At 39.1% G+C, this 26,324-nt stretch overlaps 2 protein-coding genes and 1 pseudogene across 3 annotated transcripts; 2 read left to right on the forward strand and 1 right to left on the reverse strand.

Moving 5' to 3' along the window:
• Window positions 1–1,820: 1,820 nt before the first annotated feature.
• LOC149723545 (SCAN domain-containing protein 3-like) lies at window positions 1,821–5,492 on the reverse strand (annotated as a pseudogene).
• A 7,438-nt stretch (window positions 5,493–12,930) lies between these two features.
• Window positions 12,931–13,641, forward strand: LOC149723546 (uncharacterized). The gene has a single exon (XM_089893576.1). It carries the CDS (start codon window positions 12,931–12,933, stop codon window positions 13,639–13,641), a length of 711 nt encoding a protein of 236 aa, XP_089749702.1.
• A 265-nt stretch (window positions 13,642–13,906) lies between these two features.
• Window positions 13,907–21,308, forward strand: LOC149723547 (uncharacterized). Of its 2 annotated transcripts, XR_016386926.1 has the most exons (3): window positions 13,907–14,325; window positions 14,484–21,074; window positions 21,233–21,308. XR_016386926.1 is itself a non-coding variant. In XM_089893571.1 (2 exons), exon 2 carries the CDS (start codon window positions 14,856–14,858, stop codon window positions 20,601–20,603), a length of 5,748 nt encoding a protein of 1,915 aa, XP_089749697.1. In that variant the 5' UTR covers window positions 13,907–14,325; window positions 14,484–14,855; the 3' UTR covers window positions 20,604–21,308. The 2 variants fall into 2 exon arrangements, 1 of the variants encoding a protein (XP_089749697.1); XM_089893571.1 differs by having other exon boundaries at window positions 14,484–21,308.
• The last annotated feature ends 5,016 nt before the right edge of the window (window positions 21,309–26,324 follow it).

Below are 26,324 nucleotides of genomic sequence, written 5' to 3' on the forward strand. Positions count from 1 at the left end.
TTGTCCAGTCACAACTTTCGTCATATTTGACTTTACGGATAATGATTTTGTCTTTCACGTACACCATTACTCCACGGAGAGTACGCAAGAGTAATTAAAACAGAAATATTAAATTTTCTACACATTTTGTCTTTCACGTACACCATTACTCCACGGAGAGTACGCAAGAGTAATTAAAACAGAAATATTAAATTTTCTACACAATTCACGAAACTCAGAATTGTCAAATTCACGCCCATTACCAGTTAATACTCTTTGTGGTGCCCCAAAAAGACTTACTCAGTTTTTTAAGAAACATTTAACGATAACACTGGACATTTTGGAAGTAATAATACATGCATTAAAACGACTAAACATATCAATAATATGAAAATACCACAAATTGGGTTCTAACTGATGTAAATCCATAGAAACACAACCATTAAAGTTTTTACTCCATGATAAACTTACAGTTTTCACTCCATGATAAACTTACAAATTTCCTTTTTTGTGCACCTTACACACACTACAGTTAGATACGACATCCGCAATTATTTCGTGATACTTTGAAGGTAACATACATGATAAACTTACAGTTTTCACTCCATGATAAACTTACAAATTTCCTTTTTTGTGCACCTTACACACACTACAGTTAGATACGACATCCGCAATTATTTCGTGATACTTTGAAGGTAACATACCGGCTCTTTGCAAAAGTCTATTCAAGTTTTCAATCGAATTGTTTATGTAATTTTATGAAGGTTTACTTTAAAGATTCAGTTGAGTTGATTGATGTTCATCAAGAAGTAATAAGTTCACATACTCTTTACTTCTTACAGGTTGACCTGAATAAATACCAACACAATAATGTCCACTTCCTGTAATTATAACCTTTACATCATGCCCAAACATTTTGACTTTATCGTTTTTTAAATCAATTTGAGTTTCTGCTTTCTTTAGGGAAGTTTTGCTGAATGTTTCCGGCAACAACTTCAGTATCAATTGTACATTTAAAACCCGCAATGCAAGCTGGTATACGTGTTGCTGCTTTATGGGAAAAAACCTTTCTACCATCACCAAAAACAAAAAGCAGTTTTACTTGAATAATTTTAACTTGATTTTTTGACTTTATCGTTTTTTAAATCAATTTGAGTTTCTGCTTTCTTTAGGGAAGTTTTGCTAAAAAGTAGAGGAATGTTTCCGGCAACAACTTCAGTATCAATTGTGCATTTACCACCCGCAATGCAAGCTGGTATACGTGCTGCTTTATGGGAAAAAACCTTTCTACCATCCCCAAAAACAAAAGCAGTTTCATTTAGGTTTTGTCCACATACCGTCTTTGTACAAGCTGCATCAACAACAGCATGTCCATCAGCTTCATTTGATAATACCTCCATCTTCTCATTATTCATCTGTAGAGTGATGGCGACATTTTGCGGCTCCATTTCCGTAGACATGACTTGCTCTCTGTGCGGACATGTTGGGGCCCAATGCATTTTTGAGTCGCATATTGCACATCGGGTGATGTAGCCGAACTTGTTTCGTAGTTTCATCTTTTTCGGTGTTGTTTCTTTCTTCATTCCAGTCTTCCTTCTTTCCATTAGTCGACTGGTGTATTGGGAGTTGCTTCCGCAGGTGTTGTATTCCCAAAAACTCTCTTTAATGCAGATTTCATTGTCTTGAATTTTTAAATCTTCACCTGGAATTTTAAATCTTCACCCAAGGTAAGTGCTAATTGACGCTTACTTGTGTTTAGATTTGCACCATCCATTAGTTTAAACCAGTGGTTCTCAACATTGTTCTTACCGCGTACCGCTTCAAGGTTTTATGAACTTGATACGTACCAAAACTCTATCAAAAATCTCAACTTAACTTAAAAAGCACATAGTCATTTAAGATAGGAGTACTACGGGAGCTGATTTAATTATCCATGAATAGTTACAACACACACTAACAAAGCAAAATTTAATGTGATGGCGGCAATTGTTTCTTGGAGTACTACGGGAGCTGATTTAATTATCCATGAATAGTTACAACACACACTAACAAAGCAAAATTTAATGTGATGGCGGCAATTGTTTCTTCGCCACTAGCAGATCTATGCGGGGTATTTAAGATAGGAGTTCTACTGGAGCTGATTTAATTATCCATGAACAGTTACAACACACACCCTAACAAAGCACAACACACACCCTAACAAAGCAAAATTTAATGTGATGGCGGCAATTGTTTCTTCGCCGCTAGCAGATCTATGCGGGGTGCAACTCAGTTCACGGCGCAACGGAAATCGTGTCCAGGAGCTTCAAGGCGATTTCGACTCTTGGTTTTGATGCTCATCATGAAAGAAAAGCCCTGCTCGCGATTTCGACTCTTGGTTTTGATCCTCATCATGGAAGAAAAGCCCTGCTCACACTCCCATGTACTGGGAAAAACTAACAGCTGTGGAATCGCGTTACAAGCCAAAGTCTCGTATGTAGAAGCCATGTTCAGCCAGACGTTTATCGGAGAAGATTCCTTGTGTAGTGTTTTAGCTGTTTCGTCAGACTGAATGTCAATGATATCCTCTTGCTCTCCCGTTCCTACAGGTAGAAGTGATGGGACAACAAGGAAAGGATTTGTGATGTATGCGCAGCATGTCATGTCCGGAAAATAATGCATTAATTCACTTTTGAGCGCTGTTGCAGATGACATAATTTGTCGCTGGGTTGACTTTGAAGAGATGTTAGAAGTCTGAACAAGAAGTCTGAACATTCCGTATTTCCGATAATCCATGTTTTTCATCCAGATGTCCAGCTTGCGAATAAATGCTTCTAGCCTGGGGGAAAATCTGAAAAAGAGCTGTTTGGTCCTTAGAAAAACAAGTTTATGTTGTTAAGAGATTCAAAAATATCCGACAATAGAGTTTCAAAAATATCTGACAAATAAGCCAACTTCGATTTGAATTCCTTATTTTCCAAATCGTTTTGAAAATCCGAATTTTTTTGTTTGCAAAATACAAGCAACTCATTCTTCAATTCAAAGATTTGTCTTGTCATATTTCCTCTTGAAAGCCAGCGCACCTCAGTGCATGGTCTACTCAATACACGGCCTAGGAATATACCGAAACTGCTCAGAATATAAGAGGCCTATTGACGCGAATAATGCTCATTTATAATACATTGTTACGTCACGGATTTATGAATGGATTTCCATCATTTTGAATGCAGTTTGCAGTTGTTGGTAGGTTCAATACCAGTTCTAGGTTGTTTTAACTTACAGTTTATCACAGAACGTGTCGCCGGGATATTTGCTTGTTTAGTTAAACATACCAGACCTAGTTGTTGGTAGGTTCAATACCAGTTCTAGGTTGTTTTAACTTACAGTTCATCACAGAACGTGTCGACGGGATATTTGCTTGTTTAGTTAAAATCATACCAGACCTACAAAGTGGCGCAAAAGGTTTATTAGTATATAAATATCAGTTTATTAAGCATAAAGAGAGACGAGCAATCAGATTCAGTTTACCAACACAGAAAACCTACGTTTTGATTATATTTAATTTAGTAGACAGGCATTTGGCAAGTTTTATAATGCAGCACACCTTTATAATTTTATTTAGATTAAATTGTAAGCCACCAGAATTATTAAGCAAGCTATTTAAGCATGGTCAATAGGTGTTCCGTAGTTGGATAGAAATATTTGGATAAGGGTACCATCTGTGCATGTTATGATCATGAAGAAGTGGCAAGAAGATCTTCAGGAAGGAAGGCTAGTCAAATTTAAACAGCGACAAAGGTCTAAAGTTAGACACAACACTTAAGTACGAAGGGAGGCTATCGTAAGTTTGTTTGTATTAAACAGTCTTAATTTATGATGTGCTGTATGACCCATTTTTTGACTTTGAGGAAGAGCCTCTGTCCTGCTTTAACAAAAAAAACCTCCGGTAGAAAATGAGTTATGAGCAGCAGGACGGGATCAAGGCATAAGCGCCTTGAGACAAAAGGCTGATGCTTGTGTTTTATCCAATATCCTATATCGTTTTTAAGGACCGGTTTTAAAAGTCCACAACGGACATATCAATTAACTTACTTGCTGTTACTGCGGTGTTGTTTTGCTAGATATGCATAGGCTGTCTTAAAAAACTTCTGTTTTAAGCCAAATACTATTTTCACTCAGCGACTTAGCCAAACTAAACTGTCGGTAAAACTTACTTGTATGCCGCACGTGGTTAAAAGTAACTCCTATCTGTTCAGTTATGCTTAAACATTTTTAAAAAATATAAGATGTTGACAAAATAACCCGAAAAATAAGGTAATTTAACCGGGAATGGTAAATAAACTGTTGTTTGATGCAAAAACTACAGCCAGACAGCAAAATCCATTCATATAACCGTGACGTAACAATGTATTATAATGGGCATTATTCGCGTCAATAGGCCCTATTTTCTGAGCAGTTTCGGTGTATTCCTAGGCCGTGTATTGATTAGGCCATGCTCCGTGTGGTAAAGAAGACATTTGTGATTTGAACCGAGATCTTCCCAAAGCCTTGCAAATAACCGTGTATTCAACGCTGACGCTTTTACAACAGTCACAAGTTTGACGTTTATTCGGCGCTTAACAGTGTTAAAATTCACATACGCATTGTAAGCCTCATCCACTGTTTCACTTTTGAATGAATGTTTCATCCAACTTGGCAAGGAGAATGTTTATTCCGCCATTAGAATGAAGTTCGTCAATAGCTAAATCAGAAATAGCCCTCTGAGCCTTCACATGCCCCTCTAAGGCATAAAGATTAATAAGAATGGCCTGTTCAGACTTCCTCACATCAGATACTAACTGCCACATTGAAAATTTTCTTCTCCATTGTACATAGCAATCTCCTTCAGTATATTTTGGAGGAGATCTTTTTGATTGCGCCATAATAAACTTTGACTTTACTATAACTGACTCTTTAAACTTGAACCATCATCCTCTGCCACCATGTTAAGTCAGTAGTTAAGTTTATTAAGAGCACCTCAAAACACAAGCACATGTTTGGAATAACAAGGTCAGACAGGAGGCCAGACAGAAAAAGGAAGAAGGCAAAATCACTGAGGCGGAACATAATACACATGATTGGGGAGGGGCACCACACAAACAAATTAGATACAATGGGAACTAAAACAATGATAACTTAACAGTACTGTTTTGAACTATAATTTTTTTGGAAATTGTTTTGCAAAAAAAAAATTGTTGTAAAAACTAATGTTAAAGTTTTTCTAATAATATTTTAAATTTTTGTTGCTTAAAACAATTACCTGTACAGTTTAATTAAAAAATTTTATGAATTCCTTTTTTGAAAGAAATTATTTTGCAAAAAAAAAATTGTTGTAAAACTAATGTTCAAATTTTTTTTTAATAAAATTTTATTCTTTTTTGTTTAAAACAATTATCTGTACAGTTTTAATTAAAACATTATTTTGAATTCCTATAAGAAACATGAAAAAATGATTTTTTTCGTTTTTTTTGCATGAAAATTGTAGTTGCACTGATTTAAACTTAAAATTAAAAAAAAAAAAATTTGCAAAAAAAATAAAAACTGCTGTTAAAATTAATGTTAAAAATTTTTTTTAATATAATTTTAATTTTTTATTGGTTAAAACAATTAACTGTACAGTTTAAATTAAGAAATTTTTTTAGAATTCCTTTTATGAAAGAAATTATTTTGCATAAAAAAAACAATTGTTGTAAAATCTAATGTTAAAAATTACTTTTTATTAAAATTGTATTATTTCTTGTTTGAAACAATAAACTGTACAGTGTTAATTAAAACAATTTTCTGAAATCTTTTGGGAAACATGAAAAAATTGTTTGTTTTTTTGCATAAAAATGTAATTGTACTGTTTTAAACTTTAAAATTGTTTGGAAGTATTTTGCAAAAAAAAAAATTGTTGTAAAAACTAATGTTAATTTTTTTTAATAAATTTAAAACAATTAACTGTACAGATTTAAGTAAAACATTTTTTTAATTCCTTTTTTAAAAGAAATTATTTTGCAAAAAATAAATGTTGTAAAAACTAATGTTAAAATTTTTTTTTAATAAAATTTATTTTTATTTTTGTTTAAAACAATCTCTACAGTTTTAATTAAAACATTTTTTTGATTCCTTTGGGAAACATAAAAACATTGTCTTTTTTGTTGTTTTTTTGCATAAAAAACGTAATTGTACTGTTTTGATATTTAAATGTTTTCGAAATTATTTTGCAAAAAAAAAAATTGTTGTAAAAACTAATGTTAAATTCTTTTTTTAATAAAATTTTATTTTTTTTATTGTTTAAAACAACTAACTGTACAGTTTTAATGAAAACATTTTTTTTGAATTTCTTTGAAAAACATGAAAAAAATTATTTTTTTTGTTTTTTCATTGCATAAAAAGAATAATTGTACCGTTTAAAACTTTAATTTTTTTGGAAATTATTTTGCAAAACATGAAAAAAATTTATTTTTTTTGTTTTTTCATTGCATAAAAAGAGTAATTGTACTGTTTAAAACTTTAATTTTTTTAGAAATTATTTTGCAAAAAAAAAGTTGTTGTAAAAACTAATGTTAAAAATTTTTTGAAATAAAATTTTAATTTTTTATTGCTTAAAACAGTAAACTGTACAGTTTTAATTATAATATTTTTTTTTGAAATCGTTTGGGAAACATGAAAAAATAATTTTTTTTGTTTTTTTTGCGTATAAAAAGTAGTTGTACTGTTTTGAACTTTAAATTTTTTCGAAATTGTTTTGCAAAAAAAAATAATTGTTGTAAAAACTAGTGTTAAATTTTTTTAAATAAAAATAAAAATTTTTATTCTTTGAAACAATTAAATGTACAGTTTTAAATAAAACATTTTTTTGAATTCTTTTGTGAAACATAACAAAATTTGTTTTTATTTATTTTTAATTTTTGCATAAAAAAGTAATTGTACTGTTTTAAACTTAATTATTTTGCCAAAATCAAAATTGTTGTGAAAACTAATGTTAAAAATAACTTTTTATTACTAATGTTAAAATTACTTTTTAATAAAATTTTATTTTTTATTGCTTAAAACAATTAAATGTATAGTAGTGGCGACAGAAACAACGAAATATTCGGCCACCGGAACGTTACGGTTGTTCGGCTAAAGACAACTCTTCGCTTCTAGGGGGGAGTTATGTGGCGACTGAAACTTAGTCGGTCACATTCGGTGTTGCGTAAATACTGTCACGTGCTATTTGCCTTCGCCATTGCGTAATTACAGACACTACATTCTTCTGTTATCGTATTCTCTCAATTACCTTTTTCTTACTTTTGTCGTTTTCGCACACGAAAGTGTGAAGTGTAACCATTCTAATAAAAACGATCTTGGACTCAACATCGCTACAATCCCTACACAGTTTTAATTAAAACATTTTGAAAAACCCATTTTTTTGGAATAAAAATTGTAGTTGTACTATTTTAAACTTTATTTTTTTGCAAAAAAAAGAAAAATTGTTGTAAAAACTAATGTTAAAAATGTTTTTAAATAAAATTTTATTCTTTTATTGCTTAACACAAGTAACTGTACAATTTTAATTAAAACATTTTATGAATAAAAGCAACAGATTTTTGGTCTGTGACCAGCTTGAAACGTCGCCCAAGTAGTAGATGGCTCTATTTACGAATAGCTTCCACGATAGCAGTGGCCTCCTTTTCAACACTTGTGTGGCGGATTTCATTTTCTCTTAACGTGCGCGAGTAAAACGCCACTGGCTTCTCATTCTGATTCAGTGTTGCCAAAACTGCGATATCAGATGCATCAGTTTCAATTGTAAACGGAATATCTTCCCTAATAACTTCAAGCGTTATTTTAGGCAATTTTCCCCACAGTTCTTCGAAAGGTTTCCATGGCACTCTTCTCTAGAGTAAACTCTTTGTTTTGAACCAATGGCTTGATTTTATCTGAGTACTTGGGTATCCACTGCGCGTAATACGCAAACATTCCGATCACTCTTTGTAAAGCTTTTTGATTGTCTGGAATTGGCAGAGTTAATAAAGTCTGTATACGTTCCAGATCGGGTTTTAGCGTGCCGTTTGGATATACGGTAACCCAGGAGGTGTCGGTAGAGTATGTGCACTTGCTATCGTTAAATGTGAGGTTGCACTTCTCAGCGGTCTCCAAGAACTTCCGAAAATTTATATCATGTTCTTGCTGAGTTTTTCCACAAACAGTTATATTATCCAAGTACGCATAGGTCCCACTGTAGCCATTTTTCTCTATGATGTCATTATTTATACGTTGAAAACACGGCACGGCGTTTCGCAACTATCCAAGTACGCATAGGTCCCACTGTAGCCATTTTTCTCTATGATGTCATTATTTATACGTTAAAAACACGGCACGGCGTTTCGCAACTCAAAAGGCAATCTTCTGAAATGGTACAATTTCCCGTCCGCTTCGAAAGCTGTGTAAGTTCTCGATTTTAACGGTAGTTCGACATGGTGATATGCACTTTTTAAGAGTTGAGTATACGTTATATTGAGAGACCTCACGCACAATATCTCGCATACATGGCAGGGTGTAGCCATCCAGTTGAATAAACCGGTTCACTGTTTGGCTGTAATCGATGCACATTCGTTTCTTGTGGTTCTCATTAGTAGTAATTACCACTTGGGAGCGCCAAGGAGAGTTACTAGGTTCAATAATGACGTCGGTTAATAACCTTTTAATTTCGTCACGAATAAAACCGATATCAGCATGGGAATACCGACCCGACTTTGTAATAATGGGTTGACAAGCTGGAGACATAAACTCAAATAAAAACTCAAATAAAAACTCAAATAAACGGGGCTGAGAAGTTACCTTGAGTGGCTTCAACGCTCCCAGCTGTAAAGGCTTCTCCGCGCCTCCGAAGTGTATATTAACACTTTTGTGTTGTTGCATGAAGTCTTGCCCCCCAATATGACGTCGGTTAACAGCCCTCGCAACACGAAAACTGGAACTCGGGAATATGTGTGTCCTGTAAGCTCCAACCATACTAGCGCTCTTCCAATGTTGGACGATGAGTATCCATTTACTGCTAGACCAACGCGATAATTCTTCTTAGTAAGGCGCAATTGTAAGCGCTTGGCGAGTTCCTCGCTTACGTGACTATTTGTGGAACCCGTATTAACTAATGCATTGACAGAAGTTCCGTTAACTTTTTTGTTTATGTTCAGTATGTTGTCTGAGTTGACCGTCTTCTTGGACAAACTCATGATTGTGGCGAGGTCTGGGCTACTTGTACATAGTGCAGCCCTGGTAGGCCTTCGTCTGTTTTCCTGAATTTGGGAACGGCATACGGAAGAGAAATGTTCCTTCCTCTTACATTTAAAACAAACAGAATCTCTAGCCGGACAGAATTGTCGGCTATGGCGCTTGTAACCACAAAACCAGCATTTGGCATCCGCAGCTACAGATAAGTACGCTTCGGAACATTTAAATGATTCGTCTGCTACGGAATATCCAGATGCCGAGGCCATTAGGGCTGCGGAACTACCAGATGCTTGTGATACTTGGGTGGTAGTAATTTGCTCCCAGTTTTTCTGAGCAACATCCAAAGTGCGTGCCTTATCGAATATTGTTTGTAAATCGAAACTGTCACTCTCCAAAAGTCGCTGGCGTATAGAGCTGGAAGCAACTCTCGCTATGAACGCGTCTCTGATAGCTTCTTCTCGGTATTTAGCAGCCGTCACAGCTGCAAACTTACAGTCCAGACTGAGCCGCTTCAGATTATCAAAATACTGATCAAGTGTTTCCCCACCTTGTTGCTTGCAAGCAGCGAGCAAATGCCTTGCGAAAACTTCATTAGCTTTGCGAAAACTTCAAAACTTCCATTTTAATTAAGGCATTTTTTAAATTCTTTTTGAAAACATGAAAAAGTTTTTTTTATTTGTTTTCGTAATGGTTCTGTTTTGTAATTGTTCTGTTTTGAACTTAAAATTTTTCCTAAATTTTTTGCAAAAAAAAAAAAATTGTTGTAAAATTAATGTTAAATTTTTATTTAATAAAATTTTATTTTCTATTGCTTAACACAAGTAACTGTACAGTTTTAACAAAAACATTTTTTGAATTCCTTTGGAAAACATGAAAAAAATGATTTTTTTGTTGTTTTTTTTGCATAAAAGTTGTAGTTGTACTGTTTTAAACCCAAAAGTTTTTGAAAATTAAAAAAAAAAATTTTGTAAAAACTAATGTAAAAATTTTTTTAATAAATTTTTTTTTTATTGTTTAAAACAATTAACTGTACAGTTTTATTTAAAACATTTTTTTGTGTTTTTTTTTGAAAGAAATTATTTTGCAAATAAAAACATTGTTGTAAAAACTAATGTAAAAATTTTTTTTAATAAACTTTAATTTTTCTTGCTTAAAACAGTTAACTGTACAATTTTAATTAAATCCTTTTTTTAAATTCGTTTGGAAAACATGAACAATTGATTTTTTTGTTTTTAAAAAGTAATTGTACTGCTTTGAACTTTTATTTTGTAAAAGCTAATGTTAAAATTTTTTTTTATAAAATTTTAATTTTTTTTTTCTCTATGTGGTGTTTCATTTATAATCAATTTAACTATGTTCTTTATTCGTTCTCAATCCGTCCCCGCTATTGTTTTCCGTGATTTATACCGTCACGACTCGGTGAACCCACGTGTGCGCTTTTTCCTGTAACCTTGCCTTTTCGTTCACCGTTAGTTCATCGACTGTTCTCTGCAGTCACATTTGGTTCAGGCGACGTGATAGAACATACTATTACTCGCAACGCGTGTTTGTGTTGCAATATCTATTTACTTTTATATTTCTAACTGTTTTAATTTCCATTCTATTTGAATAATTCTATTTAAATATCGTTTTTCAATAAAAAGAACAAATCGATAAACACGATCTCCCAACGCTTCAATGGTGACCTCGACGTGATCTTAACACAAGTCAATTCATCACAAAGAACAAGTGGATAAAGATGCCCAAGACGCAACCGTCAAGTTCAGCAGAACCCGCCAGTTCAGAGAGGGAGCAACCACGAGGTTATAGCATCAATCTCCCGACATTCTGGCCATTAGAACCACAATTATGGATTGCGCAAGTGGAAGCGCAGTTCAACAACAAAAACATTCAGGATCAACGAACAAGGTTTGATCTGGTTGTTGCATCGCTCTCGCCTGAATACGCCGCAGAGGTGCGAGATAATGATATCATAATCTCTCCACCTGAAGAATCTTCATTTGATCGATTAAAGGAAGAACTGGTTAATCGCACAACAGTGTCTGAGAGAAAACGGCTCCAACAAAACGGCTCCAACACTTTTTGGCAAACACCTCTTCGAGTTTTGTAAGTTCTCTTGAGAATCTAAGTTTTTCATTATTTCTTTTAACAGTCTTTCAGTAGGTAGACTTGAAAAAGTTTCCTGTAATCCCAAACCCATTTCTGTATCATTGGGAAGTGCTGGATTAAATGACAATTACAATCATGACAGGATGGATAGTCTGCAATATTGATTTTGAGAATGTCAATGTTTTTACTGCAATTGGCATTTGCTATCCACTTTTTGGCAAACACCTCTCCGTGTTTTGTAAGTTCTCTTGAATTCTTTTAACAGTCTTTCAGTAGGTAGACTTGAAAAAAACAACACCGCAGTAACAACAAGTAAGTTAATTGATATGTCCGCTGTGGACTTTTAAAATCGGTCCTTAATATATAGGTATATAGGATAACAGTATAGGATATTGGATAAACACAAGCTAGCCTTTTGTCTCAAGGTGCTTATGCCTTGATCTGTTCTGCTGCTCATAACCCATTTTCTAGGCCGTGTATTGAGTAGGCCATGCTTCCACTCTGCAGACTGGACTACCAGCATTGTCGAGACTGGCCGTTATATCCAATAGAGTATTTGCTGGTTTTAGGCGGTCTATGGAAACAGTCACTCGTGTGCCAAAATCAATTGTGAAGTATTTCTTCGCGCGTCCAACAACTCGGAAAAGACCTTCGTAAGGACGTTCCAGTGCTCTTTTTGACACGATCTACCCAAACAAACACATGCGAGCAGGACCAGAGGTTGGGATCAATGTGTGACGGATTGCAGTAAAGGTCGCGCGAGAGTCGGGCGAAGTTTGTTCATACGATTTTGCAAATCGCAAAGAAACGAACGCTGGCCCACATTGCAGTATGGTTTCTCAAAGAACTGTCCTGGTAAACGAAGAGTTGTACCGTACACCAACTCGGCACATGAACATTTTAAATCTTGCTTATATGCAGACCGTCGTAAACCGAGCATGACCCAAGGAAGGTTGCCTAACCAACCATTTTCGTTGGTTTGGGCCATAATAGATGCCTTTAATGAACGAAAAAAACGTTCCGCGATACCGTCGGACATGGGATGAAAACTGGTGGTAAAAATGAGTTTCGCCACCAGAAATTTGGCCACAAGTCGGACCAGTTAGCCGAGGTGAACTGTGCGCCTCGGTCAGTCGTTATTTGTGCAGGTGCACAAAAATTAGCTACCCAATGAAAGCAGAACGCGTGTACAACCGTGTCGGTACGGATATCGGTCATGGGTACAACTACAGGGTATCGGGTGAATCTATCTATTATTAGCAGGATGTAACGATAACCCTCGCAACATGATAGTGGGCCAGCTATATCAATATGGATGCTGTGGAATCGTTGGGAAGGAACAGATATGGTTTGAATGCTGCTAAATGTATGGCGACCGACCTTCGATTGTTGGCATGATAGACATGCCTTAGAGTAGTCTAATATTAGCATTCATGCCCTTCCAGACGAAACGTTCTGCAATAAGTCGTTGTGAAGCTCGTATCCCGGGGTGTGATAAAGAATGGAAATTATTGAAAATCTCGCGGCGAAATGACTCGGGAACAATGGGACGGAATGTGTCAGTAGATACATCCCCCAATAATGTGAATGTAGTGAATTCCTTTGCTGAATTCCTTCTCTCTTATGAAGGTGTTCAACGATTTCTTGGCAAAGTGTTCCGGACAAGCGGAAGTCCAATGTGTCGAACCTCCTGACAAGCTAAGTACCTTGTTTGCGTATGTCAGTGCAGACGTTTACGAACATATAGAAGATTGTACGACGTACGATGCTGCGGTAAATAAATTGAAAAGTGTGTACGTTAAACCGGTTAACGTAATATTTGCACGGCACTGTTTAGCAACTAGAAAGCAGAGGCCCGATGAAAATTTACACGACTTTCTTCACAATCTCCATTCGTTGAGTAAGGAATGTGAATTCAAAGAGGTCAGCGCGGAGGATTATAGAAAAGAGTTGGTTTGCAATGCCTTTATAAATGGTTTGTCATCTCATAACGTCCGCCAACGGTTGCTCGAAAATAATGAACTCACGCTAGAGCAAGCTTTCGATGTAGCTCGTTCACTGTGTCAAGCACAGGAACACTCGGCTGCATATTTTTCTAATATGGATTCTCATTCAAACGCCGTATCTGCTGAAACGATTAACGAATCCGGAATCAAACACGATACGCAAATTCTAGGATTTACCAATAAGGAAGAGAAATGTTCTTTCTGTGGTGGTCATCGCTGGCACGATCGAAGATTCTGCCCGGCTCGCGATGCTTTTTGTTACTTTTGTCGCGGTAAAGGCCCTTTATTCTCGTACTTGTCGCAACAAATCGTGGAATCGTGGCCCTAGGCGATCCCAGAAAGTCGACGAACGTTTTGCGGCTGTAGCAGACACGGATCATTCATTGTGTCATTTGACGGCTGCATGTCGGAAAGTTACATCGATGACTCGGTTTGCACTAAATTACGCTCAAACTCCTATCCGTCAACGCACCAAGTTCGTATGGCGTCTTCATCAGTGAAACTCCGTTCGGTTGGTTTCTGTTTGGTTGACTTGACCATAAAAGGTGTTCAGTACCAAGATACGAAACTTAAACATACTCCACAAACTTTGTTGTGATGTTATTGTTACAGCGAGTTATTATACTTTCATCCATTCTTCACGTCATTCATACGTCATTTAGTTACGCTGCATGCATCATCCTTACTCGTATCCATTTTATGCTTATCGTCATGGTTACCCAGTCACGTGGGCAGTTCTTTGTTATGAACCACGTTGTGTTATCAGTAATGTCTGGATATTAGGAAACCGTATTTGACAGTATTGCGTTATAGCCACGTACTAGCCATAAGCTGAAGCAATTAAGTAGTTTTTATGTGCAGTATTAGTGATGTACTAATTAAGTTTACCTCTTTATATAAAAGTGATTATTGTGATGCTATTTACAGTGATTTAAGTTAAAGTACATTGCTTGTTTGGACATTGTGTAATCATTATTGTGGATTTCATTCCGCCTGATCGCCTAACAAGTTGGTACGTGTACTATTATTCATTGGTTACCTCAAACGTGTTAATTAAGCCTAATTTGGTGCTAATGTTGTTTTCCTATGTGAACTGTTTATATACCGTACTACCTTATTAGTTTCACCTCTTCTGTTAAGTGATATTCATTCATTTCATTCATTTAACAGAGAACCGTCGCTTTGCAATTCGTGTGTTTATTGGGAGAACCGGAAGAAGGCATTGTGAGGCGTCGCGTTCGCTTAAGTGCGGAAATCCTAGTGACCTAGTGTAGGGTCGGTGCATATCAGGCTGCGTGGTTTGCACATAGCAAATCCCGACTGCTACACGAAAGTTCTCAACTTTGTTGCTGTTGAGAAGAAAATTCTCAAATTGGGTTCTTCGTGCGCCAAGACCCATTTGTAGTTGAGAAGAAAGTTCACAACCGTGAGTGCTTCGTGCGCCAAGCCTCATTTGGTTGTTAAGAAGAAAGAAGATAGTTTTTCAACTTTGAGTGCTTCGTGCGCCAAGCCTCAATTTGTTGTTGAAAAACTAGAGTGGACATGATGATTACAAAAACAATGTTAGATGATATGGTGTTCGACTTGTACGATCTGTATAAAGAAGCAGATGCGTTGATGTCAGAGTCGAAAAATGTGATGAAGTTAAAGAAGAACGTTAAGCATGTACAAACAATTTATGAAGAGTACAAACACATACATTGCGAGTATGTGAATAAGCTCAATAAGCGTAAAGAAAAAAGGAAAGCAGCGCAAGAAAGAGATCGAGTCGATGTCGACCTAGATGGATTCATGAATCGTGTGGATACATGGATTCGGGGCGTCGAAAGAAGAGACAAAAGAAATGTCAAATCTAATGTTTCTGATGAAGCAGTAGATGGGCTATCTTGTGCATCAAGTGGATGTTCTCAAGGTAGCGCAGTAGGTCGGGTAAGAAGAGAGATGGCATTGCTGAAGAAGAAGCAGATGATAGAGCTGCAGAAAGCTGAAGCAGAGGAGTTGGCTCTGAAGCGAAAGATGGAACTATTGAAGATTGAACATGAGATACAGGCAGCTGATGTTAAAGATAGATGGGAAACAAGGTCCGCAATTGGTATCGTGCCGCGGCAAAGGCCAGAAGACCTGACAGAAGTTTCGCCGGTTTATAAACCAGAGACGAACACCCTGTATTACTCAGACAGAAGGTATGAAGTTCCAGATAGGAGTTACCTGGATCCGTTGACGTCAACGGAGCGGAAGTTGAAGAAGGAGGAATTACCTGCTCAAACAGCAAAACAGAAGAGTAGCTATGAACCAGGAGGAGAGACATTTTATGGTGAAAGACAACAGGTCAGTGATCTCGCGCATGTAGCTACGATGTTAAAGGATTATATGGATCTGCCTAAACCGGAACTGAGACGTTTTTCTGGTGATCCAGTAGATTACATGAGGTTTCAAAAAGTCTTCGAGGAGCACATCGCAAGTCGTGTGAACAGCGATGCTGCAAGATTAAACTATTTGATACAATACTGTACCGGAGAAGCACAGCGCAGTATTTCATTTTGTTCTGTGATGGAATCAACAGCGGGATATCGGAAAGCCCGACAGATTCTACACGAGAGGTATGGTCGTTCGTTCGTGATCGTTCGGTCGTATGTGGAGAAGTTAACTCAAGGTCCATTCTTGAGAGATGGAGACGTCGAGGGGCTACAGAGGACAGCTCAAGACATGGAAGAGTGTCTAATTACGTTGTCGCATATGGGTTATTTGTCGGAGATAAATAACTTCGAGCATTTGGTAAGCATAGTCAAGCGTTTACCTCCACAGATACAAAACAAGTGGAGTCGAATCGCCGGTGATCGTGAACTGAGGGGAGAGCAACCCCAGTTTCAACATCTGGTGGAGTTGGTTAAGTTTGAAGCAACGATGGAGAGTACGATGTTCTGTCGAACGTTGGGTACGAAGAAACAAGGGTGGCAAAGGAGCAACGTGAAGCCGCCGCAGAGAGATTCTAGAGTGTCAACACATGTGTCGTCGGTATCTGCAGTGGAAAGGCCGATGCAACCGCCGAGATACGGTAACGTTAATCAATATACATGTCTGTTGTGTGAAGGACAGCATAGAATTAACAACTGCAAACTGTTTGCGAACAAGTCAGTTGATGAGCGACTAAATATTGTACGGAAAGAAGGTCTTTGTTTTTCTTGCCTACAGAAAAGTTGCCGAGGAAGATGCAACATGGCAAGACCGTGCAACGTGTCGAATTGTACGAAACGTCATCACACACTACTACACATTTATCAGAAGGAGAGGAGACCTACTACAGGGTTTCAACCAAATCAAAGAGAGGAGTTCAAGCCGCAGCAGAAGGAGAGGCCGGTAGTAACTTCAACGTCATTTGCAGCGAAGACAGAAGTTGATAAGAAGGTTGGTCAACAGGTCTACATGAATATAGTCCCTGTTAAAGTTACTGGCAATAATGGTCAGGAGATTGAAACTTATGCATTTTTGGATTCTGGTTCTAATGCAACTATGTGCACTCAGAAGTTAGTGGATACATTGGGTGTAAAAGGGGACAAGATTAAGTTTACACTTTCAACTGTGCAAGGGGAAACCCAAAATAATAATGGTTCTCGTATAAGTTTGTCAGTTAGAGCTCTGGATGGAAGAGAAGCCATAAGCCTACAAGAAGTCATTGTTATCGATGATCTACCAGTTACCCCGAACAAGTGCGAGAGGGATTGGCATCATCTACGGGAAATTAAGTTCGTTAAGCCAGCGGTGGAAGAAGTTCTGCTACTAATCGGAGCAAATGTACCAGAAGTGTTCGTGGATGAACAATGGATACATGGGGAGGACGGAGAGCCAAGTGCAGTCAGGTCAGTTCTTGGTTGGTCGTTGTTTGGAAATGCTTCTACTCACCCTGACAAGGAGAGGATGTGGCATATTAGCGTGAATCGTGTGTCTCTGTGTAAAGATGCTTTACATGAGCAAGTGAAGAAGATGTGGGAGACAGAGTTTAAGAATTCAGGTCTCGACTCTGGTGTTGGTTTATCAAAAGAAGACAAATACGCATTGAAGATGCTGGATGAGTCAGCGAAGTTCAAAGATGGTCATTATCAATTAAGTTTACCATGGTGTGTGGGATCGCCAAGTTTACCTAATAATCGTCAACAGGCAGTGCAAAGGTTGAGTTACTTGCAACGTCGATTGAGGAACGACAGCAATCTGAGAGAGAAGTATTCACAGACGATGAACGGGTATGTGAAGAGTGGTTATGCTCAGCAAATTACAGAGGAAGAAGATGACGCGAAAGGATCGTGGTATCTACCTCATCATCCAGTTCTGCATCCGCAGAAGCCAGGGAAAGTCAGAGTGGTGTTCGATTGTGCAGCAAAGTATAGAGGTACGTCGTTGAATGATCAATTGCTGCAGGGACCGGATCTAATGAACAGCTTAGTTGGTGTTCTGTTACGTTTTCGTCAGGAACCAGTCGCGTTGGTTGCTGATGTGGAAGCCATGTTTCATCAAGTTAAGGTGAAGTCGGAAGACACGGATTACTTGAGATTCATTTGGTGGCCTGGAGGGGATATGTCTAAGGAGCCAGTGGATCACAAAATGTTGGTGCATCTATTTGGAGCAACCTCATCTCCATGTTGTGCTAATTACTGTTTAAGAAGAACAGCAGATGACAATGCTGTAGACTTCGACGAAGAAACTGTATCTACAGTTCATCGCAATTTTTATGTGGACGATTGTTTAAAGTCCATGCCAACAGTCAGTCAAGCAAAGAGGTTGGTCAATCAACTACGAGAGTTACTGAAGCGTGGAGGATTTACGCTGAAGAAGTGGTTGAGCAACAAAGAAGAAGTTTTGGATTCTGTTCCGGAGGAACATACTGTGAAGAAGTTCTCAGAAACAAGTCATTTGGAACGTGTACTTGGAGTCAGTTGGGATCACACTACGGATGTGTTTCAGTTCGATGTATCAGTGAAGAAGAAGCCGATTACAAGAAGAGGAATTCTGTCGGTTGTGAGTTCACTGTTTGATCCACTTGGATTTGTGGCGCCAGTGGTTTTGTATGCTCGTATGATATTGCAGGAACTATGTAAGCAGAAGCTCGGCTGGGACGAAGAAATTCCAGAGGATTTGGCAACGAGGTGGCAACAGTGGATCACAGAGTTACCTGGACTTGCCTCTCTTCGGATCGAAAGATGTTTGAAGCTGAATTATTGTTCGAAAATTGTTGGATATGATCTACATCATTTTTCTGATGCCTCATCAAAAGGCTATGGGACTGTTTCCTATGTGAGGATCACGGATAAAGAAGGAAAGGTTTGGTGTCGACTCTTGTATGCAAAGGCAAGGCTCGCTCCATTGAAGTCTGTTTCTATACCAAGGTTAGAATTAACAGCAGCGACACTAGCTGTGAAGATGGATCAAGTGCTCAAAAAGGAGTTGGATTTTGAAGTCCGGAAGTCAGTTTTCTGGACGGACTCTACAGCAGTGTTACGAAGTATTAATAACTCAACAAAACGTTTTCCAGTTTTTGTTGCAAACAGGTTAGCGAAGATTGAAGAAGGATCAAGTACATCTCAATGGAAGTATGTACCTACTACACTCAATCCTGCTGATGATGCGTCACGGGGATTGAGAGTGTCAGCGATCATCAGGAGTGAGAGATGGATTGTTGGACCACAGTTTTTATCCCAGGAAGAGGAGAGCTGGCCAAAACCGGAGTGGAATTCCAGTGATCTACCTGAGGATTTTGTATGCAAAGAAGCAAAGATTGCAGCTGTTCAAGTCAAGAAGACAGGACAGGATTTTTGGAGCAATTTCTTTCTTCGGTATTCGTCATGGAAGAGACTGAAGAAAGCTGTAGCGTGGCTGCGGAGATTCCAGATGTTCGTGCGAGACAGGAACAAAGTGGCTACTACACCGCTCAGTGTTACAGAGATGGAAGAAGCAGAAAAAGCCATAATCAAACATGTACAATTATCAGAGTTTGAAGATATCATCGCGGATGAGTCGCAGAGAAAGGATTCAAAAGGAAGTCTGAGAAAGTTGAATCCAGTTTTGATTGATGGTGTTCTACGTGTTGGGGGTCGTCTGCATCGATCTTCAGTGAGTTATAATTTAAAGCATCCAGTGATATTGCCGAACAAGCATCATGTGACAGATTTGATAATCAAGGATCATCACGGCACAGTTCAGCATTCTGGCATGAGTTTTACCTGGACGTCTCTACGACAGAAGTATTGGATCATAAGAGGAGGAGGTGCAGTGAGACGAGTGTTGGGACAATGTATTTTCTGTCGTCGTCGTAATTCAAAGGTTGGACAACAAATGATGGCGAATCTACCAATTGAGAGAATTTCAGCAAATGAACCAGTGTTTTCTTATGTTGGTGTGGATTATTTCGGTCCACTGATGGTTAAGCAAGGACGAAGCGAAGTCAAGAGATACGGGTGCATCTTTACCTGTTTAGCAGTGCGTGCTGTTCATATCGAAATAGCACATTCTCTTTCTACAGATTCATTTATCGACGCTCTAAGAAGATTTATTGGTCGACGAGGAAAGCCAAAGAAGATTTTCAGCGACAATGGTACAAATTTCGTGGGTGCCAATCGAGTACTGAAAGAATCATTGAAGCAGCTGGATCAATCTCAAATCAATGAGTATTTGAGACAGAAGGACATCGAGTGGTCATTCAATCCACCTACAGCGAGTCATTTTGGAGGAGTTTGGGAGCGAATGATTCGATCAGTGAGAAGAATACTCAGCTCATTCATGTTGGGTCAAACAACTACAGACGAAACACTTTCAACTGTAATGGTCGAGATAGAAGCAATTCTCAATTCGAGGCCATTAACACCGATTACAATGGATCCAGAGGGTGAGGAGCCATTGACACCAAATCACTTGCTATTGACAAGGCATTGTGATATAGCACCACCTGGTGTTTTCGACAAAAAGGACAACTACATTAAACGTCATTGGCGTCAAGTGCAATACTTGGCTGACCAGTTTTGGACACGTTGGGTTAAAGAATATCTGCCGACATTGCAGATACGTCAAAAATGGACAAATACGAAACGAAATTTCGAGAACGATGATATTGTTCTACTAGTGGACAATTTGCTACCGAGGGGAAGATGGTCGATGGGTCGAGTGATCGAGACGTTCCCAGATAAGAGTGGTCTGGTTCGAAGTGCGATGGTGAAAACCAGTCATGGGACATTTAAACGGCCGATTGCCAAACTATGTTTGATTCAAGAGGCGGTACGAGAGGTCGGAGATGATGAACATTGATCTTTCTGTATAAACCTCGCTGTTTGTTGTTGTTAGATGTGCGTTCGCACATCGTGGGGGGAATGTTACAGCGAGTTATTATACTTTCATCCATTCTTCACGTCATTCATACGTCATTTAGTTACGCTGCATGCATCATCCTTACTCGTATCCATTTTATGCTTATCGTCATGGTTACCCAGTCACGTGGGCAGTTCTTTGTTATGAACCACGTTGTGTTATCAGTAATGTCTGGATATTAGGAAACCGTATTTGACAGTATTGCGTTATAGCCACGTACTAGCCATAAGCTGAAGCAATTAAGTAGTTTTTATGTGCAGTATTAGTGATGTACTAATTAAGTTTACCTCTTTATATAAAAGTGATTATTGTGATGCTATTTACAGTGATTTAAGTTAAAGTACATTGCTTGTTTGGACATTGTGTAATCATTATTGTGGATTTCATTCCGCCTGATCGCCTAACAAGTTGGTACGTGTACTATTATTCATTGGTTACCTCAAACGTGTTAATTAAGCCTAATTTGGTGCTAATGTTGTTTTCCTATGTGAACTGTTTATATACCGTACTACCTTATTAGTTTCACCTCTTCTGTTAAGTGATATTCATTCATTTCATTCATTTAACAGAGAACCGTCGCTTTGCAATTCGTGTGTTTATTGGGAGAACCGGAAGAAGGCATTGTGAGGCGTCGCGTTCGCTTAAGTGCGGAAATCCTAGTGACCTAGTGTAGGGTCGGTGCATATCAGGCTGCGTGGTTTGCACATAGCAAATCCCGACTGCTACATTATTTTAGGTTTGGACTTTCAAAGCAAGCATCAAAGAGTTATTTTTGAACACGGAGGCAGTTCATCAGACTTGGTTATCGGGGATGGTTCGATTTGTGCTGTCGGGGGAGCTATAATTGAGGAAGCCTCGCTGTTTTCTAACCTATCATCAGATGTCAAGCCAATAGCAACGAAATCTCGGCGATATAGTCCGGAAGATAAATTGTTTATTCAAGAAAACATCGACAAGCTCCTCGAAGGGAAGATAATTCAAGCAAGCTCTTCTCCTTGGCGAGCACAGGTAGTTGTTGTTAAGGATCATGAAAATCGACGTAGGAAACGTTTGTGTATTGATTATTCACAAACTATTAACGTATATACGGAATTGGACGCTTTTCCATTGCCTGGGATAGATGATATGATTAACGAACTTGCAAAGTACAAAATATTTTCAACATTTGATTTGAGAAGCGCATACCACCAGATTCCAATTCGTAGATCTGAACGAAAATATACCGCGTTTGAGGCCAACGGTAGGCTTTATGAATTTTTACGAATTCCGTTTGGTGTAAAAAACGGTGTTGCGGTATTTCAACGAAAGATAGCTCAATTTTGTAAAGAAGAGGGGTTAAAAGACACATTTCCGTAATTAGACAACGTAACTGTTGGTGGCAGAACTAAAAGTGAACATGATAAAAATGTGAAGGCATTTTTGGATGCCGCGCGTAAAAGAAACTTTACCTTAAACGATTCGAAGTCTGTGGTCGCTGTTTCGAACGTACATAGCTTTGGTTACGTTGTTGGCAATAATTTTGTAAAGCCGGACCCAGAACGTATGCGACCCCTGAAAGAGTTTCCACCACCGGCTGATCTTCGGAGCTTACGTCGCGTTTTAGGGATGTTTGCGTACTATGCGAAGTGGATTTACCGTTTTGCCGATAAAATTCGACCCCTTGCGACATCCAAAGCTTTTTCATTACGCAAGGAAGCCCTAGATGCTTCTAATTTGTTAAAAGGGGAGCTAGAGAAAGCGGCGTTAAGTTCTATTGATGAATTCATTCCTTTTGTGGTAGAGTGCGATGCCTCGGACATCGCGGTGTCAGCAACGTTAAATCAAGGAGGCCGGGCCCGTTGCGTTTATGTCACGTACTTTGCAAGGAAGCGAAGTGCATTATGCTGCCTTTGAAAAAGAAGCCACGGCTGTTATTGAGGCCATAAGAAAGTGGTCGCATTTGTTGGCTCGGAAAACGTTCACGCTGATTACAGATCAAAGATCGGTAGCATTTATGCTTGACAGTCGACGCAGATCGAAAATTAAAAACAATAAAGTGCAACAATGGTGTATGGAACTGGCTTCCTTTTCGTATGTTATTAAATATCGTCCTGGTCAACAAAACACTGGGCCTGATTCGTTAACACGGGCGTTTAGCTCAACAATATCTACCCCCTACAATTTACAACAAATTCATAACAATGTGTCATCCAGGTGTTTCCAGAATGATGCATTTCGTTCGAACTAAGAATTTGTCATTTTCTGTTGCGGAAGTTAAATCAATGACTTCGGCCTGTAGAGTATGTGCTGAAATTAAACCAAGGTTTCCGCATCAAAGAATTGGCACTCTCATTAAAGCCACTCAACCGTGGGAAAGGCTGAGTATAGAAGGCCCTGTCCATTCTTCTTCGAATAACAAGTATCTTTTAATTTTGATGAGTTCTCACGTTTTCCTTTTGCATTTCCTTGCACAGATACATCTACTTTATCGGCAATTAAATGTCTCGATAGACTTTTTTCGTTATGTGGGACACCAGGTTATGTACATTCAGATAACGGACCTGCGTTTTCATCGAACGAATTCAAAGGTTATCTTCTTGGGAAAAACATTGCCTGTAGTAAGTCGTGTATTTACAATCCTCGTGGAAACGGCCAAGCGGAGAAAACGGTAGGGACCGTGTGGAAAACTGTCCAATTGGCTCTGAAAACACACGCATTACCTTTGTCACAGTGGGAGCTGGTATTGGGTGATGTTCTTCACTCTATTCGGTCTCTTGTTTGCATCTCGACTAATGAAACTCCGCTTTAGAGACGATCGACTATAGGTGATTCCGTACCATCGTGGATGTCGGTGCCCGGAAAGGTCTATGTCTGTTTTTCTTGTAATCGATTTGTGTGTTTTCCTGCATATTGAGCCCATTTTCTTGCATATTGAGCCCAGCCTGTTGTCTGTTTCTCTTGTAATCGATTTGTGTGTTTTCTTGCATATTGAGCCCTCCGAATTTGTCTTTGCATATTGAGCCCTCCGAATTTGTCTTTTTGACAATTTTTTTTCTCCTTTGTTTCTGCTTAACTCTTGATTGTTTTTTGTGTGTTTTCTTGCGTATTGAGCCCTCCGAATTTGTCTTTGCATATTGAGCCCCTTTTGTCTGTTTTTCTTGTAATCGATTTGTGTGTTTTCCTGCATATTGAGCCCATTTTCTTGCATATTGAGCCCAGCCTGTTGTCTGTTTCTCTTGTAATCGATTTGTGTGTTTTCTTGCATATTGAGCCCTCCGAATTTGTCTTTGCATATTGAGCCCTCCGAATTTGTCTTTTTGACAATTTTTTTTCTCCTTTGTTTCTGCTTAACTCTTGATTGTTTTTTGTGTGTTTTCTTGCGTATTGAGCCCTCCGAATTTGTCTTTGCATATTGAGCCCTCCGAATTTCACACTTTTTTCTCCTTTGTTTCTGCTTAACTCTTGATAGTTTTACCTTTGCCCTTAAACTTTAAGGGACTATATTTTCAAACGCCTGATCAATTAGAACCTTTTACGAGGAACCAATTGTATCATCCAAGTTGTTTGGCACGATCAGATTAGCCCATGGTGAGCTACTCTCAAAGCCTGCATAATAAGATTCTTCCAGTTTGAAAGTTCACACTGGGAGTCGTTCTGGCCAGTCGATACCAGAGGAGAATACGTTCCTACCGTACCCGCAATTTGCATCGGTTGTGCTGTTTCCATTACCGGATGCCTCATGCTTTCTAGTAATTGCTTAACTCAATCTTTTTGTTTCGAACATATTTGATGCTTTCCAGTTTCCGAGAAGGAAAGCGTTTGGCCAGTTCCTGATTGATATTTCTTATTCCTTTTTGACTAAGCTCCAATTCTATGCTCGCGAGGATGCATAGTTCCTCCTGATCCCAAAACACTTTTTGGTTGGCCCTTTAAACAAGTCTTGTGATATTGCTTTTATTGATCATCATCACCTCGCCTCATGTGTTGACTTAGCCCAATTTTACAAGAAAATGCCTATCATCACCTCCGCCGTTTACCCGCGCTTGGTTGAATTTCTTCACTTTGGCATTTAGAGCATTGGGCAGAAATCACATTGCGTCAACACCAGGTGACGGCCATCGCAAAACTTTGTTTTAATCAAAACAGTCGGATTCCCCTGGTCCGTACCAGTTCTAAGTCAGCTGTTCGACGCCGGCCGAAACGGGGCGCATTAGCTGCGGCATTTCACGGAAAGACGCCGACACAGCTCCAGGCTCACACCCGTAGGTGTTCGCCCGTCCGGTACAGCGCCGCACCCCGCTTCGTGCCATGGCCCGACCGACCCAGCCCCTAGAGGCTAGAGCCAATCCTTTTTCCGAAGTTACGGATCTGTACAGCGCCGCATCCCGCTTCGTGCCATGGCCCGACCTACCCAGCCCCTAGAGGCTAGAGCCAATCCTTTTTCCGAAGTTACGGATCTAGTTTGCCGACTTCCCTTACCTACATTGTTCTATCGGTCAGAGGCTGTTCACCTAGGAGACCTCCTGCGGATATGGGTACGACGCACGAAAATTACACCATCTCCTTCGGATTTTCACGGGCCGACGCGGGCTCTCCGGACAGCACAAGAGAGGTGCTGTATCTCCGGGCAAACCGATTCAAGGATCGCCACCCCCTTACCAAGGAAAGAGAACTCTTTCCGAGACCCACGCCAACGTTTCCGAGTTCGCTTGCGTTACCGCACTAGGCGCCGAAGCACCAATCTCCGTGTCGAGGTTCGCGAGCATCGCCCCGGTTCAGAACGGCCTTCGCCTATTCCTTAGGGTCGACTGACCCATGTTCAACTGCTGTTCACATGGAACCCTTCTCCACTTCGACCTTCAAAGTTCTCATTTGAATATTTGCTACTACCACCAAGATTTGCACCGACAGCTGCTCCACCCGGGCTCGCACCCGCCGCGCCCCTCCTACTCGTCGCGGTCTGTCGCACCACCTCGACGCCAGTACCACCGCGATGGCCGGGTATAATGGGCCTGACGCTCCAGCGCCATCCATTTTCACTGCTGATTGATTCGGCAGGTGAGTTGTTACAGACTCCTTAGCGGATTCCGACTTCAATGGCCACCGACCCGCAGTCTCTACCAACCGACACGTTTTGTGGGATCTTGTGAGCGTCGCGTCGGGCGCCTTAACCACGCGTTCGTTTCATCCCGCATCGAGTGGCCCACTTGGCATTCGCATTCCACGCCCGGCTCCAATCAAGCGAGTCGGGGCTTCTTACCAATTTAAAGTTTGAGAATAGGTTGAGGCATGGCTCACTCAATACACGGCCTAGGAATACACCGAAACTGCTCAGAAAATAAGAGGCCTATTGACGCGAATAATGCCCATTATAATACATTGTTACGTCACGGTTTTATAAATGGATTTTGCTGTCTGGCTGTAGTTTTTGCATCAAATAACAGTTTGTTATTTTTCGGGTTATTTTATCAACATCTTATATTTTTTATAAATGTTTAAGCATGACTGAACAGATAGGAGTTACTTTTAACCACGTGCGGCATACAAGTAAGTTTTACCGATAGTTTAACTTTTAACCACGTGCGGCATACAAGTAAGTTTTACCGATAGTTTAGTTTGGCTCAGTCGCTGAGTGAAAATAGTATTTGGCTTAAAATAGAAGTTTTTTAAGACAGCCTATAT

The sequence above is a fragment of the Ciona robusta genome, unplaced genomic scaffold (genome assembly GCF_009617815.1).
Source record: "Ciona robusta unplaced genomic scaffold, ASM961781v2 AP042746.1".
In the NCBI taxonomy this organism is placed as follows: domain Eukaryota; kingdom Metazoa; phylum Chordata; class Ascidiacea; order Phlebobranchia; family Cionidae; genus Ciona; species Ciona robusta.